The sequence below is a fragment of the Saccopteryx bilineata genome, chromosome 4 (assembly GCF_036850765.1).
Source record: "Saccopteryx bilineata isolate mSacBil1 chromosome 4, mSacBil1_pri_phased_curated, whole genome shotgun sequence".
NCBI lineage: Eukaryota > Metazoa > Chordata > Mammalia > Chiroptera > Emballonuridae > Saccopteryx > Saccopteryx bilineata.
In genome coordinates, this window is record NC_089493.1 from 107,652,253 (window position 1) to 107,676,896 (window position 24,644).

The 24,644-nt window shown below is 40.8% G+C and overlaps 1 protein-coding gene across 5 annotated transcripts in view; it reads right to left on the reverse strand.

Moving 5' to 3' along the window:
• LOC136336242 (uncharacterized) overlaps positions 1–24,644 on the reverse strand; it is a 45,045-nt gene that overhangs the window by 14,996 nt on the left and 5,405 nt on the right. For 4 of the 5 annotated variants that reach the window (XM_066277742.1, XM_066277746.1, XM_066277744.1 and 1 more), the window contains 4 exons: positions 8,059–8,186; positions 5,297–5,435; positions 2,469–2,590; positions 98–208 (listed from right to left, as the gene is read on the reverse strand). In XM_066277742.1, the coding sequence (XP_066133839.1) occupies positions 98–208; positions 2,469–2,590; positions 5,297–5,435; positions 8,059–8,186 (500 nt within the window). The remainder of the gene's footprint in view (positions 1–97; positions 209–2,468; positions 2,591–5,296; positions 5,436–8,058; positions 8,187–24,644) is intronic. The other variant, XM_066277743.1, reaches the window with a different exon arrangement.

Genomic DNA, 24,644 nt, shown 5'->3' on the forward strand with positions numbered 1-24,644 from the left:
AGAACAGATTCAAAACAATTTTCCAACTACAGTGCAGAAGAAATTTGGCTAAATTATGCTATTCAATGAAAAACAGAATATATATTTAAAAGGGTACCTTTATTCTGTCAGTGAATTGGTACTTTTTAATGATCATTTCCTGCAACTGGCAGAAGTCTCCATTCAATTCTACTCCATATAGCTGCAATGCTGAACTATAAAGATAACCCTAAAAAATGAGAATATATTAGAGTGCAAATGAATTAAATTGTTGGTTTATTTCTACTTGAAATTTAAAAAGTCACACTTTTAAGAAGAATTCCATAAAGTAAAAATAAAAGATAAATAACATCTTGCAGTTTATGTAAAACTTTAAGAACTTAGATTTACTAATCAACAACTTGATTGTAGTTTATTAATTTCCATTACTTAAAAGTAATTATATTTTTAAAGATTGATTTCTTACATTTTCTGATAAAACTGAATTCAACATAAGTGAAAATGAGAAAAGTGACCACATATAGATAGATTCTCTGTTTAATACCCTATTTTAGTAATCTCTTTGAAAGTTGCCTCAGGGGAAGGGAGTAAACCTGTGGGGACTACAATTGGAAAAATCACATACCACCTGACAAGGAAGGTAACTGGAAGTATGTTTGTTTGGCTCAGGAAGTCAGCCTGGTGTCTGGCAATCCGCCAAAATAAAGACCAATTAATTAACAAGGATAATCAAGAACAGACTATATATTGTTATGTATCTATTTTGGTTTCAATAACAAAATATCTGGAAAATGTCAAATCATATTCTGAATATCATTTTACATCAACTAACACCTAAGTTTAAACCAGATTTATGTTCATAGCTCATGGGTTTTAGGATATGTTCAACAGAGCATATGTAGATACTGAAAAATTTAGGTTGACTAAGTGACCTACTATGAAGAAAAATGACTATATGTTTAAATTTATTAACACTGCCACATATCTGCATAGTCAATTATTTCAGTTATATACTTTTTTAATAAATCCAGAAAACAGACAACAGTGGACAATATGTGGTAAACAATCACAATCTCTACTGATCTCTAAAGAAAACCATCTGACAACTGTGTATGTTCCATTATGATGGCTTTCTTGACTACAAAAAAAAAAAGTTTTAATGCTGAAGAATCAATGAAGCATCAAAGAGTTAATCGTTACTGCTTAGGGCCGGCATTGATGCCGGGAAATGACAGTGTGGGTTTCTGGTATGAGCCTCTCCTGCTGTTTGCCACATGTTTTAACAAATCTGCTAATGACAACCAGAAATCACATTTTGGCTTTTTGATCCCCTGGTTGGCAAACTGCGGTTCATGAGCCACATGCCGCTCTTTGGATCCTTGAGTGTGGCTCTTCCACAAAATACCACGTGTGGGCGTTACCTTGATAAGAAATGTACCTACCTATATAGTTTAAGTTTAAAAAATTTGGCTCTCAAAAGAAATTTCAATCATACTATTGATATTTACCTCTGTTGACTAATGAGTTTGCCGACCACTGGCAACAATCATGATTTAAGTTTTCTAAAAAGCCACACTGAAGTGGTATTTCAGAAACAAATGTCTACATTCAAACTTTGGATCACAGAAAATTATAGCAAGATATGTCTGTTCTTGGATATCATTTAGATTGCTCACTAATAGGAGAGAAACTCGAGGCCCAGAGGTGTTAAGTGACTTGCTTACGGTCATATGCAATTTCCTAGGTCCAGTAAATTTGTCAGTTTTATAAGAACCTTATCAAAGTTAGTATACAACTTTGGTACAGTACAAATAAAACAGATTAAGAAGGGCAGTGGTGCCCTGGCCGGTTGGCTCAGTGGTAGAGCGTCAGCCTGGCGTGCAGGAGTCCTGGGTTCGATTCCAGGCCAGGGCACAAAGGAGAAGCGCCCCTCTGCTTCTCCACCCCTGACTCTCTCCTTCCTCTCTGTCTCTCTCTTCCCCTCCCGCAGCCAAGGCTCCACTGGAGCAAAGTTGGCCCAGGGGTTGAGGATGGCTCTGTGGCCTCTGCCTCAGGCGCTAGAATGGCTCTAGTTGCAACAGAGCGATGCCCCAGATGGGCAGAGCATTGCCCCCTGGTGGGCATGCCAGGTGAATCCCGGTTGGGCGTATGTGGGAGTCTGTCTGACTGCCTCCCCGTTTCCAACTTCAGAAAAAAATACAAAAAAAAAGAAAAAAAAAAAAAAAAGAAGGGCAGTGGTGACCAGCAAAGCATTATGATGAGTGTTAGCTGCTTCTGTTCTGTTGCTATCCCTTCATTTGTGTCACAGAGACAAACTAATAAGGAAATCAGAGCTGACTTTTGAAATTCCAAGTTCAATATATTAACTTCATTATCGTTACTCTAATAAAAGAAATCAAGCTGTCACACTGAATCATGACAGGCAAAACTCTTGCTAGCAGAAGAAAACATTTTCCAAATGTTGAGTATGTCCACAAGCTGGATTTTACCCCATAAAGGACTGTGCCAAGCCTGGAGCCAACGTCAACCAAGAGCTTTCCCGACAGATCAGGGAGTACGTGATGATAAATGAACTTCAATTCCATGAGAGAAAAGGAATGAGAAATAAATCCTGGAGAATTAGAACAGAATGAACATCAAATTCTGCTTGGGTATTAATAATTCCATTTTGTATTTCTAAATCTTTCACTTATATTTATAAAGGATATTTCATGTTTTTATTTTCTTAATCAATGAAAGCCATTTAATGATAAAAAATTAATGTGACATTTTTTCCCTCATTCACTCTGAATTGTATTAGAGAAGAATAAGTATGAAGTCTCTGACATTTAAAAAGCCTGTAGGGACCAACTAATCAGCTGCCTGTCCGCATTTCTGCCAGCCCCTCATTTCCTTTTTTTCCTTATGACCTGTTGCTTCCTAACTCCCAAACCATCTGCTTTTTTCACCTTACCCACAGCCAACCAGAGAACTGCCACATGCATTGCAGCAGAGACTGCAGACTACCAAATGAATGATCATCTCTGGAGTTGAATGATCAGAGATGATCATTCTTGCGCAACATGGCAGCCTTGACCAACCTAAAATGTGTTCTGGACTACAGAAGAGGGGTGGTATGGAAGAAGGTTAAGATACTCTCACAAATTGTTTTTAGTTTCCTTAATTTAGTTGCTAGCCTTCTACCTCATCTTCTCACACCATTATTTCTCTAATGAACTATCTGGGAGAGCTTGAGTCTGTTTTTTTCTTATATGGAGGTAATGCAAAGACTATGCTACATTTTACATAACATAATGGTCTGGAAGGAAAGAAGTGTTGGTCATAACTAATAGACTGTGGCAAAGAAAATGGAAGCAGGGAGGGTAATTACTGGGAAGAAAATAAAGGGTATGAGTAGACATCATAAGTAATGCAGTATGGGTGGGCCTTGCCTACAGCAATCCTTATCTCCCTCAGATCTTCATCTTCACTATCTTCTTTGCCACATTAGCATTTCTACCCTGGGCTACAGAGTCATCATTAGTAGCTAGACAATCCCCTTGTCATATAGGGAACGACAGTCCCACATGATGATAGCCATTTCAGATTCATGATAGTTATCTGGACTGGCATAGATACCCAGTCTCTATTTACAACTTGATTTTTATGGGAAAGTGCATTTTTATCTTCAATTTTTTTTCAAACATGGCTCTTCCTTTTAAAAAATTTTTTTTCTATTGATTTAAGAGAGAGATAGAGAGGAAGAGGTGAGGGAGAGGAAGAGGGTAAGGGAGAGAGAGGGAAAAAGGAGAAGGAAAGAGGGAGAAAGGGAGAGAGAGAGGGAGGGAGAGAGGGCGAGAAGCATCACTTTGTTGTTCCACTTAGTCATGCACTCAGTGGTGCTTCTCAAATGTGTCCTGACTATGAATTGAACCTGCAAGCCTGGGACACTGGGATGACACTCCATCCACTAAGTAACCTGGCCAGAGCTAAGCATAGCTCTTCTATATATTTTAATAAATCAGAGCTGATATGGTGTTATAGTTATAGTTAACTTTTTAGTTTTCCCTTCACAGTTCTTGTCTAAGTCTTTTTTTATTCTGTGAATTTCAACTACTTCAAATGGAAACCATAAGTACTATCTAAAAATAGAATCTTAAACCAGTAAATCAGGAAGTTCAATTCCCAACTATAATGCAGGTACAATATACTATATTTGCACTCACAACATATTACCTATTTGGTAGTAGTAGTTAACTTGTGAGAATAATATCTAAAAACAGTGATATGAGCACAAGGTTATTCACCTGGAGGATAGCCCACACTCTAAGCAACCAATCTCAGCAGGGAAATTAACATAGGTCTAAAGTTATAGACAATCATATCCAGTTTGAACAAAGAGTATATTAATAGCCTGACCAGATGGTGGTGCAGTGGATAGAGCATCAACCTGAGATGCAGAGGACTCAGGTTTGAAACTGAGATTGCCGGCTTGAAGCCTGAGGTTGCTGGCTTGAGAAAGGAGTCCCTGGCTCAGCTGGAGCCTCCCTGGTCAAGGCATGTATGTTAAAGAAAGCAATCGAACAACTAAAGTGCCACGACTATGAGTTGATGCTTCTCCTCTTTCTCCCTTCCTGTCTGTCTGTCCCTGTCTCTCTCCCTAAAAAGAAAGGAAAAAAATATGTATATATTAATAGGAAAGTTAATAATAGCAGTCAGTCTAATTTGCCAATTGAGACATAGGTGCTACATCTGAGGGGCAGAGATGCAGGAGAATTTCTGCTACTAGAATTGGTTTCCTGTTATGGACTGGAGATGATCTACTAGGTTAAATCATGGCCTGAATAAATTCTTTCTCAAGATTATCCATTCTCTGAGTCCATGTTCATCCAACAATATCTGATTAATATCTGATTTCTCAAGCAGATATGTTCATAGGGAGAACATTTCAGCTCCCTAAGTATATTTAATTAATATAACTATAGTATAATAAATCAGCATTATGGTTTATATATGAATTTCTATTGAGTATGGAAAAGATGAGTCATTTTTTCTGTACTTAGTCACATCTGGTTAGTTTCTGGACCTCAAAAGTCACCTATGATTAAACAGTTCTTGTGAAAAGCAGAGATACCCTCCTGGGAGGCATTAAGGGGCCTGGCTTCTTTAGACAATTTCTATTTAGTCTCCCTAACCACTATAACTGGTAATGGCTATGCTGTAGGTTGGCCTTCTGCTTTCAGAAAACATTGAATGGCCTTGCCAATAATTTGCATACTCATGACATCTAAGGAAAAGCACACACACGGTCATCAGGTTTGCATACTTGAGTGCTGACCTAAAGGTGCTATCTGGTGTGAGCCGCACATCATACAGTAGTTTCTGCTCATTTTTCCTTCCTCACATAATGAATCAATAAAGTCTTCATCATAAAGGAATGCATCCACGTGAACTGTGGGTTCTGGTCGCTGCTGTATCTGGTGGAGAGAAGAAACACATCAAAAGAAACAGAGTACAAAAAAGTCTCTTTTTATTGCTAAATAAGGCAAAACATCAGTGGTTCATATGCTAAAATTTTGCCAACAAGGCACAGAAACTAGTTTCACTTGTAAGTCAGCAACTTTTTTCATTTCTTTCTGAGACTTTTTTTGGGGGGAGTGGGGTTAGAGTACCAAATTACTTTATTTGAAGGACTGGTACAAATAAAAGGACCTAAGTGGATAATTTGGTACAATTTATAGAAAAGGTAAAGGTAATTCTGACATCATGTACTGCTTTGGTGACCGGGAAAGTCATCCTTGTGGCTTTGGGAAGCCAGTCTAAGGCTGAGCTCTCATCACTGCCTCCCTGGGTGTGCTTGTCAGAGACATACTCTGCCATTCCAGATGAGGGGCTCACATCTTGCATGGTCAACCAATTTGATGGATTTCACCTGCTCATTCAGGTAAGGAGTCTCAAGAAAATCACACAAATGGGGGTCATTTTGTCAGTGGCCAACTTTTTTGATCTGTAATGATGCAAAACACGGCTACGAAAAATGCATAAAATTTTACTTGAAAGGAGTATTTTGAGACCATCTTGCTATCTGAAGCAGTATTTTTACAAATAAAGAAACCAATACCCAGAGAGATTTTTCCAAAGAAATGATATGAGCTAGTAAGAGGGGTAAGAATGAAGACTAATACCAGGTCTTCTGAGTCCTACATGTCAGTGACTTTCCCATCAAAATACTTAACAAGTAATCTTTGCCTAGAGGCAAAGGTTTCAAATAATAAAAGATATTAGTAAACCCTATGGCTTACAAATAATGACCCTTTTCCAAATACTGATAATATATAATAGCAAGTCTAATTCCTTCTACCTTAACTATGGTAAAGTATAAACCTATCTGCTTGGAAATCTACAAAATTATATCTACATCTACACACACAACCTATATTACAAGTATGTAAGATGTATGAACATACACAAGGACCAGAAGGAAACAAAGGAAGATGAAAGGTTTATTAGAATAGGTCAGTGGTCGGCAAACTCATTAGTCAACAGAGCCAAATATCAACAGTACAATGATTGAAATTTCTTCTGAGAGCCAAATTTTTAAAACTTAAACTATATAAGTAGGTACATTCCTTATCAAAGTAGTGCCCGCACGTGGTATTTTGTGAAAGAGCCACACTCAAGGGGCCAAAGAGCTGCATGTGGCTAGCGAGCCGCAGTTTGCCAATCACTGGGAAAGGTGATTGTGGGTTGGTCATTAACTTGCAATGAATACTTTTTCCTCATTTTATGTATTGTGGTGAATCATGATACTGATAAGACTGTTTTATTAATAACATCAAAACTACAGTACAGATATGTTGGTCAAATAAGCTTGTAAAATATGATTTTTATGTTTGCTTGCTTATAGTTTGCATTGGGGCTGGGCAGCGCCAGGTATATGTGATCTGTGAAATTGCAAATTACTTTCCTACTTGGGAAGGGCCATTGTTTTTGCTAATATTGAATATTTGCTGTTGAAGAGGTCTTTGCGCCAAAAATTTTGAAAAGAAGAGAAGGAGAAGAGGCAGAAAGAAATTTGCAGAGAAGAGAGAAGGTGTGCAGATGAGGAGCCAAAGGTGAGGAGCTTTTGTGAGCTCCATTGAGACTAGTGAGGCCTTTGATTCTAGGAGAAACCGGAGAAGATTCTCCTGGTTGTCGAACTGGAGAATGTGTCAGTGGCTCTGGCAGCCCTGTGCTTTGCTTATAGGCCAGTGCGAGACTTGACTAAAGGAATGGCCCACCATTTTTTGGCTTCGCTGTTTCTTTACTGTCTATCCGAATTCAAGGGGAACCTGCACGCGCCTGGCCACGATGGCGGAGGCTACTGGCCCTACAAGATTATTTCTCTCAGTTTTAGTACTATTTACTATCTTCTTCCTTGAGAATCCACTCTGAATTGAGCAGATGTTTACTAAGATTTGCTAAGTGCTCACAATGTGAACAGCATTGCTAAAAATGTACAGGATTTAGCCTCTCTGCTCAGGAACTTACATTCTGAAAAACCATATGGAGGGTTGCTGCTTTTGGATCAGTGGGAGAAGAGATTATTTTCATTAGCTTTGCTTTAGGAAACAATATTTATAGCATATGTATCTCATAGAAGTTGGGATTTGAAGGGACTTGAGGGGCTGTCTGGAGAAAAAAAATGAGAACTAATTCTAGGAATAAAGGACTAGAAGAATAAGCAAAAATTGTACAAATGCAAAAGTAGAAGAAGAAAACAAAGAAGTAAAACTTCACCACTGATAAAAGCGAGGGAAATGGAACAGGAAAAGAAAAGCAGGGCAGACATAGGCGGAACCACATTACTATGGGGCTTTGAATTGGGGGGATGGGGAAGCATGGGGTGAAACAGTTGAGAATGCTTGGCAAACAGGATGCCCTCAAAAATCTATTTGTTATGTGAATAGTACTGGGAAGCCAGAGGCTTAGAGACTCCAAAGAGTTGGGAACATGGTTGAAGCACCAAATGAAAAGTAATTTAAAGCAGAATTCAGGACTAGGGTTAGGGAGGGACTGCAGAATCCTCAAGTAATACTAAGAGTAAATTAATAATAATACATTTACTTTTTGGAGGGCCACATGTTCTGAGGAAAGCATGGTTTCAAGAGGTAAGCAATTCCGAAGATCTTCTGCTATGTTTTTCAACATACTGTCATTATTATCTTGAGTGAACTCATCAAAATCTCCTGGAACAAAAAAGAGAAGAAATAGCTTTTATGGTTGTGGTAACCTAGAGTAAGTGATTACAATGGGTGTATTTTCCACCAGATGGCATCAATTCATAACAATAAATAAACCTTCTAGCCAATGAAATACTCAAATTGTGACAAGTGTTCCATTAAAAATATTGAGTTTTTCCTTTATTGAAACTGCTTGAAAACATAAAACTTGCCTGACCTGTGGTGGCACAGTGGATAAAGCGTTAACCTGGAATGCTGCGGTTGCTAGTTCAAAACCCTGGAGTTGCCTGGTCAAGGCACATATGAGAAGCAATCAATGAACAACTGTTAATCCTATTCCGGAGGAACCCAAAACATTGAAGACACGAACAAAGTCCGTCCATTACACACCAAAGCTTTATTATCTAGCTTGGCCAAGCGGCAGCAACTCCAGCAACTCCGACAGAAATCTGAAGGAGAGCGCCCCGGCCCTTTGTTCTACCTAGTTTTTATAGTTTTGTAAGTGGGAAGTACAGAAGCAAAAATTGTAATTAGGAGCCCCTTACCACTATTGGTTATAGTCATATGTCCTTTAACATGATAGGACCATGTTCAATTTGCAAGCCATACATTATTTTGGAGAAAACAAAATTTACAAGTCAACACAATGGCAGAAAGATATCTTTTTACATATTAAAAGGCATTCCCATATTATCTAGTGTTCATCTGTTATCTCTCTGTCCAGTCACACGTGTTAACTACACACATTTACATAGGAGAGGTAGTTTCCGTGGGGACAAATGCTCGCAAATGGCTCACAGTTATAAGAATAGGTTTATTTTGGCTTTTCTCTCCCTGCACCTGGCTAGCCATTCACCCCTTTCCCCACAGGTGTGGTGGAATGTCTGGGGATCCATGTTTTCCTCCCCTTTGCATTTACAATACAATGCCAAGGGCCATCCTGACTATGCCAATCACACAGTACAGAGACTATACTCACAACTTCTCTGCACACCTTAACCCAAATTAATAAAATGTTCTCCAAGCCTCTTAAAATATTAATATTAATTTTGTAGTTTTTGGTACTTTACAACACCTGCGGGTAAAGTGGCTCAGTGGCTCCTCACAACTAAAGTGAAGCAACTATGAGTTGCTCCTCTCCCTCCTCTCTGTAAAATCAATAAAATAATAAAAATTAAAAAAAAAACAACAAAAACATAAAACTTGACTATTTCAGCATGTTATAGAAAAACAAAGGCATTTTTAAAATGTAGTATTTTAACTACCTTTACTCAAGAATAGCACTGCCATTAGTTTTTAGGATCTTAAACTCACCAGTAAGTAGTCAAATATTCCTTCTCTGACTGTATCTTAGAAGTTTAGGAGGCACCACACAAGGATAACTAAGATAACTTTAATCTGAGAATCCTTGCCTCCAACAAAATGTCCCCAAGACTTCAGATAATAAACACTAACAGCTGATGCCAACTGTAAAATAAACTTTATGGCCCTGGCCAGTGGCTCAGTGATAGAGCGTCGGCCTGGCTTGTGTATATCCCAGGTTTGATTCCCGGTCAAGGCACACAGGAGAAGCACCCATCTGCTTCTTCACTTTTCCCCCCTCTCACTTCTCTCTTTCTCTTCTGCTCCTGTAGCTATGGCTCCATTGGCCCCAGGCGCTGAGGATGGCTCCATGGCCTCCACCTCAGGTGCTAAGAGCTTGGTTGCTGAGTAACAGAGCAATGCCCCATATGTGCAGAGCATCGGGCCCTAGTGAGCTTACCAAGTAGATCTTTGTCAGGGCTCATGCGGGAGTCTGTCTCTCTGTTTCCCCTCCTCTCAATGAATAAAATAATTTAAAAAATAAACTTTACAACAATCATGTTGCTGCTCATACTGCGTTTGGTCTTAGCAGATAAAATTATCATTAAAGTAGCATATTTCTGGTGGCTGTGCCTACTTTTGTCTATCCGATATGTGTATATTTCAGGTTCATTTGGGGTTTTCTCTCTGCATATAGTTGTAGCATTTGTTGAAATTTCAAGGGGAGAAATGAGGAGTATCTCTCACGCCGCCATTTCTCTCTGCTGTGCCTAGTTTTGAATGACCTGGAAAAGAGGAAGTGTGGAAGTGTGTAAACAATAAAGTTGGGGAAGGTATGGTAAAGATTGATAGTTGGTGGATGTAGATGTGGAGTTCACTGTTCTGTTGTTTTGACTTCTGTTTAAATTTTTTAAATTGTCTCTAAAAATGTATGATTTTTAAAAAGATTTTATTTATTGATTTGAGAGAGAACGAGCGAGAGAGAGAAGGGGGGAGAGGAGCGGGAAGCATCACTTAGAGTTGTGGCACTTCTATGTGCCTTGACCGCAAGTCCAAGGTTCGAACCTGCAACCTCAGCGTTCCAGGCTGATGATGCTTTATCCACTACGCCACCACAGGTCAGGCAAATGTATGATTTCTAAGAAGCTCATATGTAATTTAAAATAGAATGTAATTTATCTGGAAGCAAAATACTCAGCTACTGTCTGGGATGCCAAATAGAGACTGGAAAGGACTATTAATGAAAATATTTTACCTTTCTCTTAAAAGACTTTCTTATATTGAATTCTTGCTACAGTAAGGTGACCTAAAGGGGATTGTATCTTTCTTACTGTTTTAAAATAGCTGTAGAACAAAAACATAAAGATCCTGAAGGAAATCTCATCCTTCTCCACATCCCCTGCCCCCTCCCCAAATCTTTGGTTGTTTTTAAGTAAGCTCATGATTTCCTTCTCTTTTTTTATTTTTTATTTTATTTTTTTATTTTTCATATTTTTCTGAAGTTGGAAACAGGGAGGCAGTCAGACAGACTCCCGCACGCGCCTGACCGGGATCCACCCGGCATGCCAGAGCCATTCCAGTGCCTGAGACAGAGGCCATAGAGCCATCCTCAGCGCCAGGGCCAACTTTGCTCCAATGGAGCCTTGGCTGCGGGAGGGGAAGAGAGAGAGACAGAGAGGAAGGAGAAGGGAAGGGGTAGAGAAGCAGTTGGGCGCTTCTCCTGTGTGCCCTGGCCGGGAATCGAACCCGGGACTTCTGCATGGCAGGCCAACCGGCCAGGGCTTCATGATTTCCTTCTTAACATAAAATAATTCTTGTGTTGGTTAAGAATGCTATTTTCATGTTACAAAAAAACAATTAAAATTTGAACAACAGAGCCTCACCCGTGGTGGCGCAGTGGATAAAGCGTCGACCTGGAAATGCTGAGGTCGCCGGTTCGAAACCCTGGGCTTGCCTAGTCAAGGCACATATGGGAGTTGATGCTTCCAGCTCCTCCCCCCCTTCTCTCCCTCTGTCTCTCTTCTCTCTGTCTCTCCCTCTCCTCTCTAAAATGAATTAAAAAAAAATTTGAACAACACTGTATAGTTTACAAAGTTCTCTTACATAGAAACTAGGTTATTTAACAATTATAACATCCTGTGAGAAAGACAAAACAAGATCACATTCTCAGATTCACAGCCAAGGTAATTGAGTCTTCTAAAATTAAATGAATTGTGAAAAGTTACAAAGCAGGTCAGCAGCAGCACAAGGAAATACACCTAGGTTTTCTGCCTCTAAATAAAGGTAGTCTTCTTTTTCACTATACCACTCTGTGTTCCTACATATAAAGGTTCTTTTCTCTGCATAACTTCCCTTTGAGTAACAGGGGTTAAGACGAAGAAATATGACTTGGCTCTCTGAACTGATGTGGGAAGGAAGGTCTTTTAGCTCTTCTTTCTTTCCTCACCTATACAGTATAATCTAAGCTGGTGCTTCACAGTGTTTTTAGAAAGAGGCTGAAAATAAATTCTAGAAAAATAAAAACAGTATTAATTCCAAATTGTTTTAGGTAGAATTTAAATAGCATCTGAGATGCATTAAAAACAACAACAAGAAACCTGGCCTTTTTTAATGTATTCTTAAAATCTAGTTAAATTTCCTCAAGGTGCTAATTAATATTTAACATCTGCTTAGCTTCCCTCCTATGATAGCACACTAGAACCCTCTATGACTCACATTTAATTCTAATAACATCACTCACACCAGTGATCCTCAGCTAGTTCTCCCATTTTGTAGGAAACAGTATAACTGAAGAAGCCAATAAAAATCTCATTAGGTTAAATAGAGATATTTCATAGCCCAACTCCTTTGGGCTTAGTTCTGCAACATAAACCAACATGTTTATAAAACAGTTTTCATGTGGGTCTGCCTTATATAAAGAGCCTGACAGTGTAAAAGGAACTTAGACTATGACCTATTACTAAATGGCAGCATCTATCCATGCATTCCTGAAATGACAGTTGTTCATTTGTCTGAACACTCTCAAGGACAGCATTTCTTTCCCCTGCTGAGTCAGAATCTGCCTCTCAGTACCTTTAACTCAGTTTTCCAATTTCAGCCTGAGAGAAAATGTCATCTCTAATGCTATACATTTTTTGAATGAGCACTTAACAGCAGGCTAGATTTTGAGCAGTGCTTTACAAACACTGTCAAAAAAACCTAAGACTCCTATAGGTGATACTACGTGTAAAGTGGTCAGCAATGGGAGGTCACGTGAGGAACCCAGACCCGGGAACTTTGGCTAGAACCGCCCACACTCATGTGCGCCAAAAGAAACTTCCCAGGAGTCCTTGGGAAGAGCGACCTTCTGTCAACCAGTGAGATTTCACCACGTCATATTAGCTCGACCACCCTACAGACCCTTTAAATATTCCCCACGCGGGTCACCCTATGCGACTTCCCTGGCCTCTGTCCCTGGGACCAGGAAACATCATCAGGCGGGATGCGCTCTGTACTCAATAAAGCTTTTGCTTACCCACACTTCGGGGCTACGCCCCTTCCTTCTTCCACGGTGGGGAAAACTACCTTACACTACGTATTTTCATTTCTATTTTATTAAAAAGAATCTGAGGTCAGAGGTTAAGTTACTTGTCTCAAGTGGTAGGGTCCAGAAAACTGTAGAGATGGTACTGAATGCAGGTCTAACGCTGAACTTTATATATAATAACTATACCCAACAGCCTCTCTAAAATGGCAAACAAGGTATTGATAACAGTTCTATCAGTACCATAGTCTCCTCTTCTCCCTCGCTCATGACCAAGGTTCTTCGTATGTTATGACAGCCATTTCCTTTGCCATCTGGCTGCTGTCTTCTGGACTTGTTCAACAGCCCATTTAAACATAGCCCTGGAACAGAACACAATTTGGCAATCCAGCTCCCTGATCCAGGACTACTTTATTCTATCACTGTAACATCTAAGACTCTGACTGCTACAGCAACTGGGTTATTAATAGATTTGGAAGGGCTGGTGGTGGCAGCAGTGGAAAAATGAAAGACGAGGATGGCTGCAAATTGTGAACCAGAACAACGGATTTCTGTCTCCATAGTTAAATATGTTAATTTGGGAGTCAATCCCCCAATTAATATGAGCATCTTCAGTTAAGATAACATAAGATTGTATATTAAATTAGTCATTTAAGAAAAGGAAATGACTGAAAATTTCTCATTTCTTAAGTGAAAATGAGAATTGACACTTTTTACCCTGTACAACAAACTGACTCAACCACATTCAAGGATAAAAAGTCTTTAGTTCCAGCAGGAATTCTTCAACATGGCCCCAGCTAAGAGGACCCATGTATAAGCTTTATACAGTCCATAAAGAGTCTAAAATTGCATGCTTGGTTGTATACATAAATATGTATACTCTTCTAGAAACAAAATTCTTAAGAGGTCTTTGGCAATAATAGCCAATATTTATTGAGCACTATGTGTAAAGCACTGTGAAAACTTTTAGCCCAGCCTGACCTGTGGTGGCGCAGTGGATAAAGCATCGACCTCGAAATGCTGAGGTCGCCGGTTCGAAACCCTGGGCTTGCCTGGTCAAGGCACATATGGGAGTTGATGCTTCCTGCTCCTCCCCCCCTTCTCTCTCTGTCTCTCTCCTCTCTCTCTCTCTTTCTCTCTCCCTCTTTCTCTCCTTTCTAAAATGAATAAATTAAAAAAATTTTTTTTAGCCCAACAGGCCTTAAATTAGTTTGATGATCTATCTGTGGTGGTTGACAAATAACATCTGAAAAGAATAACAAGATATTTTTATCTTAATAACTACTTAACATCAAAAAAGCATGATATCACTGAAGTGTGTAAAACTAGAATTCACTTAATACATCATAAGTATTTAATCTGTTACTAAAATTAAACCTGTAAAACATTATTTTTAAGGCCTGGCTGCGTAGCTCAGTTGTTAGAGCATCATTCCAACATGCCACAGTTGCAGGTCTGAGCCCTGGTCAGGGCACATACAAGAATCAACCAATGATTGCATAAATAAGTGGAACAACAAATCGGTATTCCTCTCTTTATTCTCTCTCTAAGATCAACTTAAAAAAACATTATTTTTAGAGGCTGTTTAAATATTCTATCATATGCATATTTATTTCACCATTTATTTATAACTGTGAAACACTGGGAACACTGCAGCTAACAATCTGGCATGCATGGTCTCTGCATTTCTGATTATTTCCTTATTGTAAATTCTTAGAAGTAGGAGTAAACATTCCATTAAACCCTTATAGCATTTAATATTATCATAAAAACAAACTCTGTTGTTTAATTTGCATTCCTTTAATTACTAGTGAGACTGAACATCTTTTAAGATATATAATACCTATTTCAGAATTCCCCTCGACCTCTAGCCTTCACTCACCCACACCCTTACCTCTAATAGATTTAAAATACACAATTAAATACTGGGTTATATAATACCTCTTATTCATTCATATCATATGTTACTCTGAAGTTCCTATTCAAAAAAATTTTTTTAAGTGAGAGGAGGGGAGATAGTGAGATAGACTCTCACATGTACCCTGACTAGGATCCACCTGGCAACCTGTCTGGGCTGATGCACAAGTAATGAGCTATTGTTAACACATGAGGCTGATGTCAGTGGTGGGATTCAAATAATTTAATAACCAGTTCTCTGTCCTAATGACTTTTTTTTTTTTTTCCATTTTTCTGAAGCTGGAAACAGGGAGGCAGTCAGACAGACTCCCGCATGCGCCTGACTGGGATCCACCCCGCATGCCCACCAGGGGGCGATGCTCTGCCCCTCCGGGGCGTCGCTCTGTTGCATCCAGAGCCATCTTAGCACCTGAGGCACAGGCCACAGAGCCATCTTCAGTGCCCGGGGCCATCTTTGCTCCAATGGAGCCTTGGCTGCGGGAGGGAAAGAGAAAGGCAGAGAGGAAGGAGAAGGGGAGGAGTGGAGAAGCAGATGGGCGCTTCTCCTGTGTGCCCTGGCCGGGAATCGAACCTGGGACTCCTGCATGCCAGGCTGACGCTCTACCACTGAGCCAACCGGCCAGGGCTGTAATGACCATTTTAAATATAAAAAAAGAATATACTGAAAGGTAGTTTATTATCTCATGCATTTAATAGTTAAATAAGAATAAAAGAGGTACACAGAAATAGACTGTTATAAAAGTTTTAAAATATTAATGAAAAAATATTAAATAATACTTGACAAAAAACAATTAAAACTGTTATTTAAGATATTTCCATATTGTTTCTTTATTGGCATCCTCACTTGCAAGATTTTCACCTATGGATGGAATGAACATATCTACGGGCACTTAGAACATGCTGTTGCACAGATGAACATTAAAAAAAGAGTAAGAAATGTAAATTTGTGATTTTCACATTGGGTGGCTGCCCAGGCAATCACCTTAGAGAGAACCCTAATTACAAGTGCCATTTTCACAACTGGTGTGCTGAACTCAACAAAAAATTAGGTTTAAGTTCTGCCAAACTGGTATGAACCAGCTGAATCCCACCACTGGCTGATGCACTAGGACAACGAGCCATCCTAGGCTCTTGCAGCCGATGCTCGATCCAGTTGAGCCACTGACTGCAGGAAGTGAAGAAGAGAAGGGGGAAAAGGAGGGGATGAGAAGCAGATGGTTGCTTCTCTTGTCTGCCCTGACCGGGAATTGAACCCAGGATGTCCATAAACTGGGCTGACGCTCTATCCGCTGAGCCACTGGCCAGGGCCCTTATTCAAATTTTAAAAATTTATTGAAGTGATTTCTGGTTCCAGACATGACAGAAACTTCCCTCACTTTCCCCTGCTCCTTCCTCTAAATACAACTAAATACTCTGAAAATAATTCAATAGGCAATCATAAAGGATGCTGAAAGCTAAAAGGAAGAATATGAACTATCTAAGGACCTCAGGACTTAAGGAAGATCCCTATGGTGAGTTCCTTAGCTTTTCTTCTTATCTTCCACATAGCCTGGACTGAGCACCAGAGAGCCTGCATTCCAAAACCACCAACAGGCACAGACCAAAAAGAGAACAAAGAAAAGCCTGCATTCTCTCACCAAAGGCCAATAAAGAGTTAAAACAAGAGAACTGCTGAGGAGCCTTATTCCCCATGCCACACCACTGGGCAGATGCAGGCTATCTGGCAGCATCAGGGGAACCTACCGTCTCCCGGTCCTCTACCCAGTGGCATAAAAAGACCTGGGCTTGGCAGCTCTTAGCCTTCTGCCTGTAGCAGAGTAAACCAGGCCCTGTAGTGCTTGTGTCACATCCCCATTGGCAGAAGGCAGCTCAGCAACATAAGGTTCAAGAAAGTGTCTTTCTCTATGCAGGTGACACCAGCATAGACTGAGCAAGAACCCCAGCAGTGCCAAAGAACAAAGCAGATCTGAATAGCACTGCAAGGGCACTGAAAAATAAACTGTTATTGGAGCTCACCAAAGTAGGCCAGAACCAACTGGCTGAACCTAAGCAGGGCAACTACCTACTAAGATAGAAGAATTGATAGGATAAAGTATCTTAGCATAATATCCAAAATATCTAAGATACAAGTGAAAAGTCACTCATCAGAACAAAAACAGAAAAAATCATAATTTGAATTTGGCAATCCTGATGCTAATATTCAAATGAATCAGAACTTGGGTTGTCAGACAAGCATCTTAAAGCAATCATCATAATCATGCTTCAATAAGCATTTATAAATTCTCTTCTAACAAGTGAAAAAACAAAATCTCAGCAAAGAAATGTTGTAAAAAAGATTAAAATGGCAATTTCTTTAATTCCAAAAATACAATAATCAAAATTTTAAAGAACTTGCTGGATGAACTCAGTTGTAGAGCTGAGATGACAGAAGACAACGGCAGAATTAGTGAACTGGAAGACAAATTAACAAAATTTACGTCACAGAAAATAGACTGAAAAAAAAAATAACTTAAGAGAGCCTCCGTAACCTGTGGGACAATAACAAAAGACCTAACTTTAGTATGAGTTCTAGAAGTGTGAGAAAAGACTGTAGGGTTGAAAAGTGAATAAATATAACTAAACATTCCTGAAATTTGGTGAAAGACATATATCTACAGATTTAAGAAGCTGAGCTACTCCAAATTGGATAGAACCAAAGAAACCCACACAAGGACAAATCATAATTAAACTTTTGAAAACAAAGGACAAAGAACAAACCTTAAAAGCAACCAGAGAGATGATTCATTACCTATTCAAACAAGAGTGGTTATTTCACCCAAAACTATGGGAGTCAAAAGGAAGTTACAATATTTTTTAAGTGTTGGAAAAAAAGGACTGCAAACTGTGAATTTTATATTTGATGAAATTATTTTTCAGGAATGAAGGAGAAATAAATATATCTTCGGAAAAATTAAAACTAAGAGAATTTTGCCCTGGCCGATTGGCTCAGCGGTGGAGCGTCGGCCTGGTGTGCGGGGGACCCGGGTTTGATTCCCGGCCAGGGCACATAGGAGAGGCGCCCATTTGCTTCTCCACCCCCCCTCCTTCCTCTCTGTCTCTCTCTTCCCCTCCCGCAGCCGGGGCTCCATTGGAGCGGGGATGGCCCGGGCGCTGGGGATGGCTCCTTGGCCTCTGCCCCAGGCGCTAGAGTGGCTCTGGTTGCGGAAGAGCGATGCCCCGGAGGGGCAGAGCATCGTCCCCTGGTGGGCAGAGCCTCGCCCCTGGTGGGCGTGCCGGGTGGATCCCGGTTGGGCGCATGCGGGAGTCTGTCTGACTGTCTCTCCCCGTGTCCAGCTTCGGAAAAATACAAAACAAACAAACAAACAAAAAAAAAAACTAAGAGAATTTGTTGCCAGCAGACCTACACTTAAAGAATGGCTATAAGGCCTGGCCAGGCAGTGGCACAGTGGATAGAGCAACGAACTGGGATGTGGAGGACCCAGGTTTGAGACCCCGAGGTCGCCAGCTTGAGTGTGGGATCATCTGGTTTAAGCAAAAAAAGCTCACCAGCTTGGACCCAAGGTTTCTGGCTCGAGCAAGGGGTTACTAGGTCTGCTGTAGCCCCCTCTCCCCCTGTCAAGGTACATATGAGAAAGCAATCAATGAACAACTGAGGTGTCGCAACGAAAAACTAATGATTGATGCTTCTCATTTCTCTTCGTTCCTGTCTGTCCCTATCTATCTCTCTCTCTGTCTCTGTAAAAAAAAAAAAAAAAAGGAAAAAGAAAAAAAGAATGGCTATAGGTTGGCCTCCAACAGAAAGGAAATAGCAGAAAACTTGGAACTTCAGAAAGAAAACAACAAAATAGGTAAAAATAGGATAAATATAGTGACATTTTTTTCTTACTACTTTCTTAAACCATATTTGATCGTTAATTTAAAAGTTATAAAACTGCCTGACCAGGCAGTGGCACAGTGGATAGAGCAGTGGTTCTCAACCTGTGGGTCGCGACCCCGACGGGGGTCGAACAACCAAAACACAGGGGTCGCCTAAAGCCATCGGGAAATACATATTTTATTTAAAAATGTATTGTATAATAAATATGTATTTTCCAATGACTTTAGGCGACCACCACCGGGGTCGCAACCCACAGGTTGAGAACCGCTGGGATAGAGCGTCGGACTGGGATGCAAAGGACCCAGGTTCGAGACCCTGAGGTTGCCAGCTTGAGCACGGGCTCATCTGGTTTGATCAACAGCTCACCAGCTTGGATCCAAGGTCGCTGGCTCGAGCAAGGGGTTACTTGGTCTGCTGAAGGCCCGTGGTCAAGGCACATATGAGAAAGCAATCAATGAACTAAGGTCTCGCAACAAAAAACTGATGATTGATGCTTCTCATCTCTCTCCGTTCCTGTCTGTCCCTATCTATTCCTCTCTCAGACTCTCTCTCTGTCCATGTAAAAAAAAAAAAAAAAAAAAATTATATAACCATGTAATATAGTAGTGAATGTATATAGAGAAAATACTGTACAATAAAACATATTGTATTTAAAACGTTGGGGAGGGTCAAGGGATCTAAATGGAAGATATCAATATTTCACTGGAGTGATAAAATGCTGATATCAGATGGTGATAAGTTACATATTATATTTTAATATTCAGAGCGACCACAACAAAAACTATATGAAGAGATATATTGAGAAACACTATAAATAAGAATGGAATTCTAAAACTATTTTAGTAACCTATAGGTAGGCAAGAGGAGATAAAAAGATGCTGAGAAAAAGAAAAAACAAGCAGAAAACAAACAATAAAACGCCACATAAGTTCTAACATATTAATAATTAAAGGTTAAACGGTCTAGGCCAGGGGTCCCCAAACTACGGCCCGTGGGCCACATGTGGCCTCCTGAGGCCATTTATCTGGCACTTGCCGCACTTCCAGAAGGGGCACCTCTTTCATTGGTGGTCAGTGAGAGGAGCACAGGATGCGGATGCTCCTGGAGTACCATATGTGGTTGTGCCGCAAAGCACGGCGTTGCTCACGTACAGTACTACTTCTGGTGACGCAGGACGCATGCGTCACTGCTCTGGAAGGGTGTCATATCACTTGTTAGGGCTAGCAGTAACAAATATGGAACCGGACATTGACCATCTCATTAGCCAAAAGCAGGTCCATAGTTCCCATTGAAATACTGGTCAGTTTGTTGATTTAAATTTACTTGTTCTTTATTTTAAATATTGTATTTGTTCCCATTTTGTTTTTTTACTTTAAAATAAGATATGTGCAGTGTGCATAGGGATTTGTTCATAGTTTTTTTATAGTCCGGCCCTCCAAAGGTCTGAGGGACAGTGTGAACTGGCCCCCTGTGTAAAAAGTTTGGGGACCCCTGGTCTAGGCCCTGGCCAGTGGCTCAGTGGATAGAGCACCAGCCTGGTGTCTGGACATCCTAGGTTTGATTCTTGGTCAGGGCATACAGAAGAAATGACTATCTGCTTCTCCCTCCATTCCTACTCTCCCTCTTCTCTCCTGCAGCCAGTGGGTCCATTGGTTCGAGTGTGGCTCTGGGTGCTGAAGATAGTTCCTTTGGAGTGCAACAAACTCAGGTGCTAAAAATAGCTCAGTACTGAGCATTGTCCAAGATGGGTTGTTGGGTGGGTCCTGGTCAGGGTGCATGCGGGAGTCTGTCTTACTATCTCCCCTCCTCTCACCTTAAAAAAAAAAAAAAAATCAGTCTCCTACACTTTGAAATCTACCTCAGGAGTCCACTTTATTAAACACATACAAGAAATACAAGAGAATAGATGCTCTGCCACCAGATCAGAATCCATGTGCTGAAGTGCTGTTGTATTTTTTACTCATTTTTAGGGGGTGGTATTCTTGTGTGCTTGTCCCTCAGACTTGGTTTATCCTTCCTATATGGATGGTGTTCACCTATCTCCTAGACTTTTGGCCTAAGCAAGCTGTATCCAAGGTAAAATGTAGGCTCCTACCTTTATTTCCTGTAGGTCTTCAGTTTATACCAGAAATTAACATGTGCTTGACTCTGCTTTGGTTCAAGCTTCTGGTTCCACCAGCCTAATCCTAAATAATCATGGGTTTTGATATGATAATTCCATTACTCCTTGAAAGACCAAGAATATTATTCTGCCTTTTTTTTTTTTTTTTTTTTTTTTTTTTACAGAGACAGAGTGAGTCAGAGAGAGGGATAGACAGGGACAGACAGACAGGAACAGAGTGAGATGAGAAGCATCAATCATTAGTTTTTCATTGCGCATTGCAACACCTTAGTTGTTCATTGATTGCTTTCTCATATGTGCCTTGACCGCGGGCCTTCAGCAGACGGAGTAACCCCCTTGCTGGAGCCAGCGACCTTGGGTTCAAGCTAGTGGGCTTTTTTTTTTTTTTTTCTCAAACCAGATGAGCCCGCGCTCAAGCTGGCGACTTCGGGGTCTCGAACCTGGGTCTTCTGCATCCCAGTCCGACGCTCTATCCACTGCGCCACCGCCTGATCAGGCTTATTCTGCCTTTTGTGTATTTAAAATTATTGTGATTTTACCTGCTAGCAATATATAGATATTTGTTAATTTCAATAAACTATGAACTCAAAACCAAAGTCATACTCAACACCTGTTGTCACTTGCCATTCAATTAAAAGATATAAAAATTCAGGGAGAGTCATAATTACTAAAGGTTTAAGCAATGTCATACAAGTAAGAGATAGTGCAAATGACTTTTATATGCTAGGAATAAAAGATAATTTTTTTCCCCAGAAGAAAATTAATTAGAAAAATAAAAAGTGGAAGAATCTTCTATGCTGTATTTAAAACCACTTTATAAAAAAGTCTTACTAAAAGTGTCAGTTTGGGAAGATGAGAAAGTTCTTGAGACGGATGGGGATAACAGTTGCATGATGTGAATGTACTTAAAGCAAATTTTATGTTATTTTACTACTATGAAAAGGTATTATAATATATTATACTACTTTCATTTAAGATTTATATTAAAACACAGTGCTTCATTTTAAGCTAAGTGATACTCTCATTTTTAAAAATATTCATGTTACTTGAGGCTTCTGGTCAAGATGGCAGAGTAGATAAACATGGTACTGGAATCCTCCCATAACTACATCAAAATTACAACTAAGCTACAGAACAACCAGCATTCAGAACTGTTTGAAATCTAACTGAACTGAAGTCCTATTACTAAGGATATACAGAAGAAGGCATGTCCAGACTGGTAGGAGGGGTGGAGATGTAGAACAGGCTGGTTCCACACCCACGTGTAATGCTTAAAAATTGGAAGGGATATCTCAGCTTCAAAGGTTCCCCCTAAGAAGCCAGTAGTTCCAGCCTGACATCAGCTCCTCAGGCCAGGGTTCCAGTGCTGGGAACAGAAGGCCCCATAATTTATAGCTGCAAAAACAAGCGGGACCTGTAGCTGAGTAAGATGGAGGGATGCTGGAGTCCCAGGCATTCCTCTTGAAGGGCCTGTGCATGGACTTTTTCAGACTCACTCCTAATGAGTTTCAGCACTGGGGCAGCAGCTCCAAGGGTGCCAGCAACATACAAAGAGAAACTGTACTGTCTGGCTTTGGGCGCAGGCTGGAGGGGAAGCTTTCTACCAGAAAGAAGTGCTGGCAGATGGGTACCATATCTGTGTCTCTATCAACCTAGTTAACACCATTCACCCTGCCTTGGTTATTTGTTAAGACCCTGTCCCACCCAATGTGTGGGACCAATGTGTGGGCCCACCCAAGTTGTTTCCAGTGGCTTCCCCAAACAATGGCCTATACTTTAGACTTCCCTAAAGTCTTTCAGAGGTTCACAAACCCCAAACAAACATCTGGCCTCTGAGTGCCATGTACTTCTTGCTAAGTGGTCCCAGATCTGGCATAGCAGCAGCTGGCCTCAGTTTCCAGCTTGGCCTCTGCTGGTACCTCCATGCCCAGCACAAGTAGCAACCATTTACAGATTGCTATGTAACTCATGCTGGGTGACCCCGGGCAGAATACAGGTGGTGGCTGATACTGGCCTGCACCAGAGCCAGGGAACCTAGTGTACAGTTTCAGACAATGCAGAGCACCAGTCAACCACATCCACAAGTGCACACTCAAGGGGCAGACTCAATGTGCACCAGAGCCCCACTGAAGCAAGTCCTGCCCTGGGGTCAACCACTGCACAGCAGACCCTCAACAGCGCTCGAGGCCAGTCCTTGCAGCTAATCAACCTAAGGGGAAATCCTTCCCATTGACATGCCAACAGCGATCAAGGCTCAACTACAAGAGAAGATCACTGGGGTGGAGGGGTAGGCAGAGAGTGCTCCTAGAGTACACAGACTAGGTGACTGGGGAGGCTGCACCACTGGGCTCTACAAGACGTGTACTACATAAGGCCATTCTAACAAGACTGGCTCTACCTAATACATAAAAACAAATAGAGGGAGGCAGCCAAAATAAGGAGCAAAGAAACATGTCCCCTATGAAAGAACAGAACAAAACTCTAGAAAAAGAACTAAACAAAATGAGCTAAGCAATCTACTAGATGCAGAGTTCAAAACACTGGTTATAAGGATGCTCAATGAACTTTAAGGAAGAGTAGATGATGCCCTCGCTGGATAGTTCTGTTGGCTGGAGTATTGTCCTGATGTACAAAGATTATGGGTTCGATCCTTGGTCATGGCACATGCAGGAACAGATGGATGTTTCTCTCTCACTCTTTTTCCCTTCCTCTCTCTCTCTCTAAAATCAATAAATATATTTTTTGTTTGTTTGTTTGTTTTCATTTTTCCGAAGCTGGAAACGGGGAGGCAGTCAGACTCCCGCATGCGCCCGTCCGGGATCCACCCGGCACGCCCACCAGGGGACAATGCTCTGCCCATCCGGGGCATCACTCTGTTGCATCCAGAGCCATTCTAGCGCCTGAGGCAGAGGCCACAGAGCCATCCTCAGCGCCCAGGCCATCTTTGCTCCAATGGAGCCTCGGCTGCGGGAGGGGAAGAGAGAGACAGAGAGGAAGGAGAAGGGGAGGAGTGGAGAAGCAGATGGGCGCTTCTCCTGTGTGCCCTGGCCAGGAATCGAACCTGGGACTCCTGCACACCAGGCCGACATGCTACCACTGAGCCAACCAGCCAGGGCAATAAATACATTTTTTTTAAAAAGAGTAGATGAGCCTGACCAGGTGATAGCGTAGTGGGTAGAGCGTCGACTGGGATGCAGAGGACTCAAGTTTGAAATCTCGAGGTCGGTGGCTTGAACACAGGCTCACTGGCTTGAGCGTAGGATCATAGACATGACCCCATGATTGCTGGCTTGAGCCCAAAGGTTGTTGGCTTGAAGCCCAAGGTGGCTGGCCTGAGCCCAGGTCACTGGCTTGAGCAACGAGTCACTCTCTCTGCTGTAGGCACATAGAAGAAAGCAATCAATGAACAACTAAGGTGTCAAGGCACATAGGAGAAAGCAATCAATGAACAACTAAGGTGTCACAACAAAGAATTGATGCTCCTTATCTTTCTCCTTTCCTGTCTGTCTGTCCTATCTGTCTCTCAATAAAAAAAAAAAGAGTAAACAAACTTAATGAGAACTTCAACAAAGTGATAGGAAATATAAAAATGGAGATAGAAAACATAAAAAGAACCAGTCAGAAATGAAGAATACAATAACTAAAATGAAGAATACATAACAGAATATCAACACTGGAGGAGATGAAACAGTGGAACACATCAGCAATTTGAAAGATAAGGAA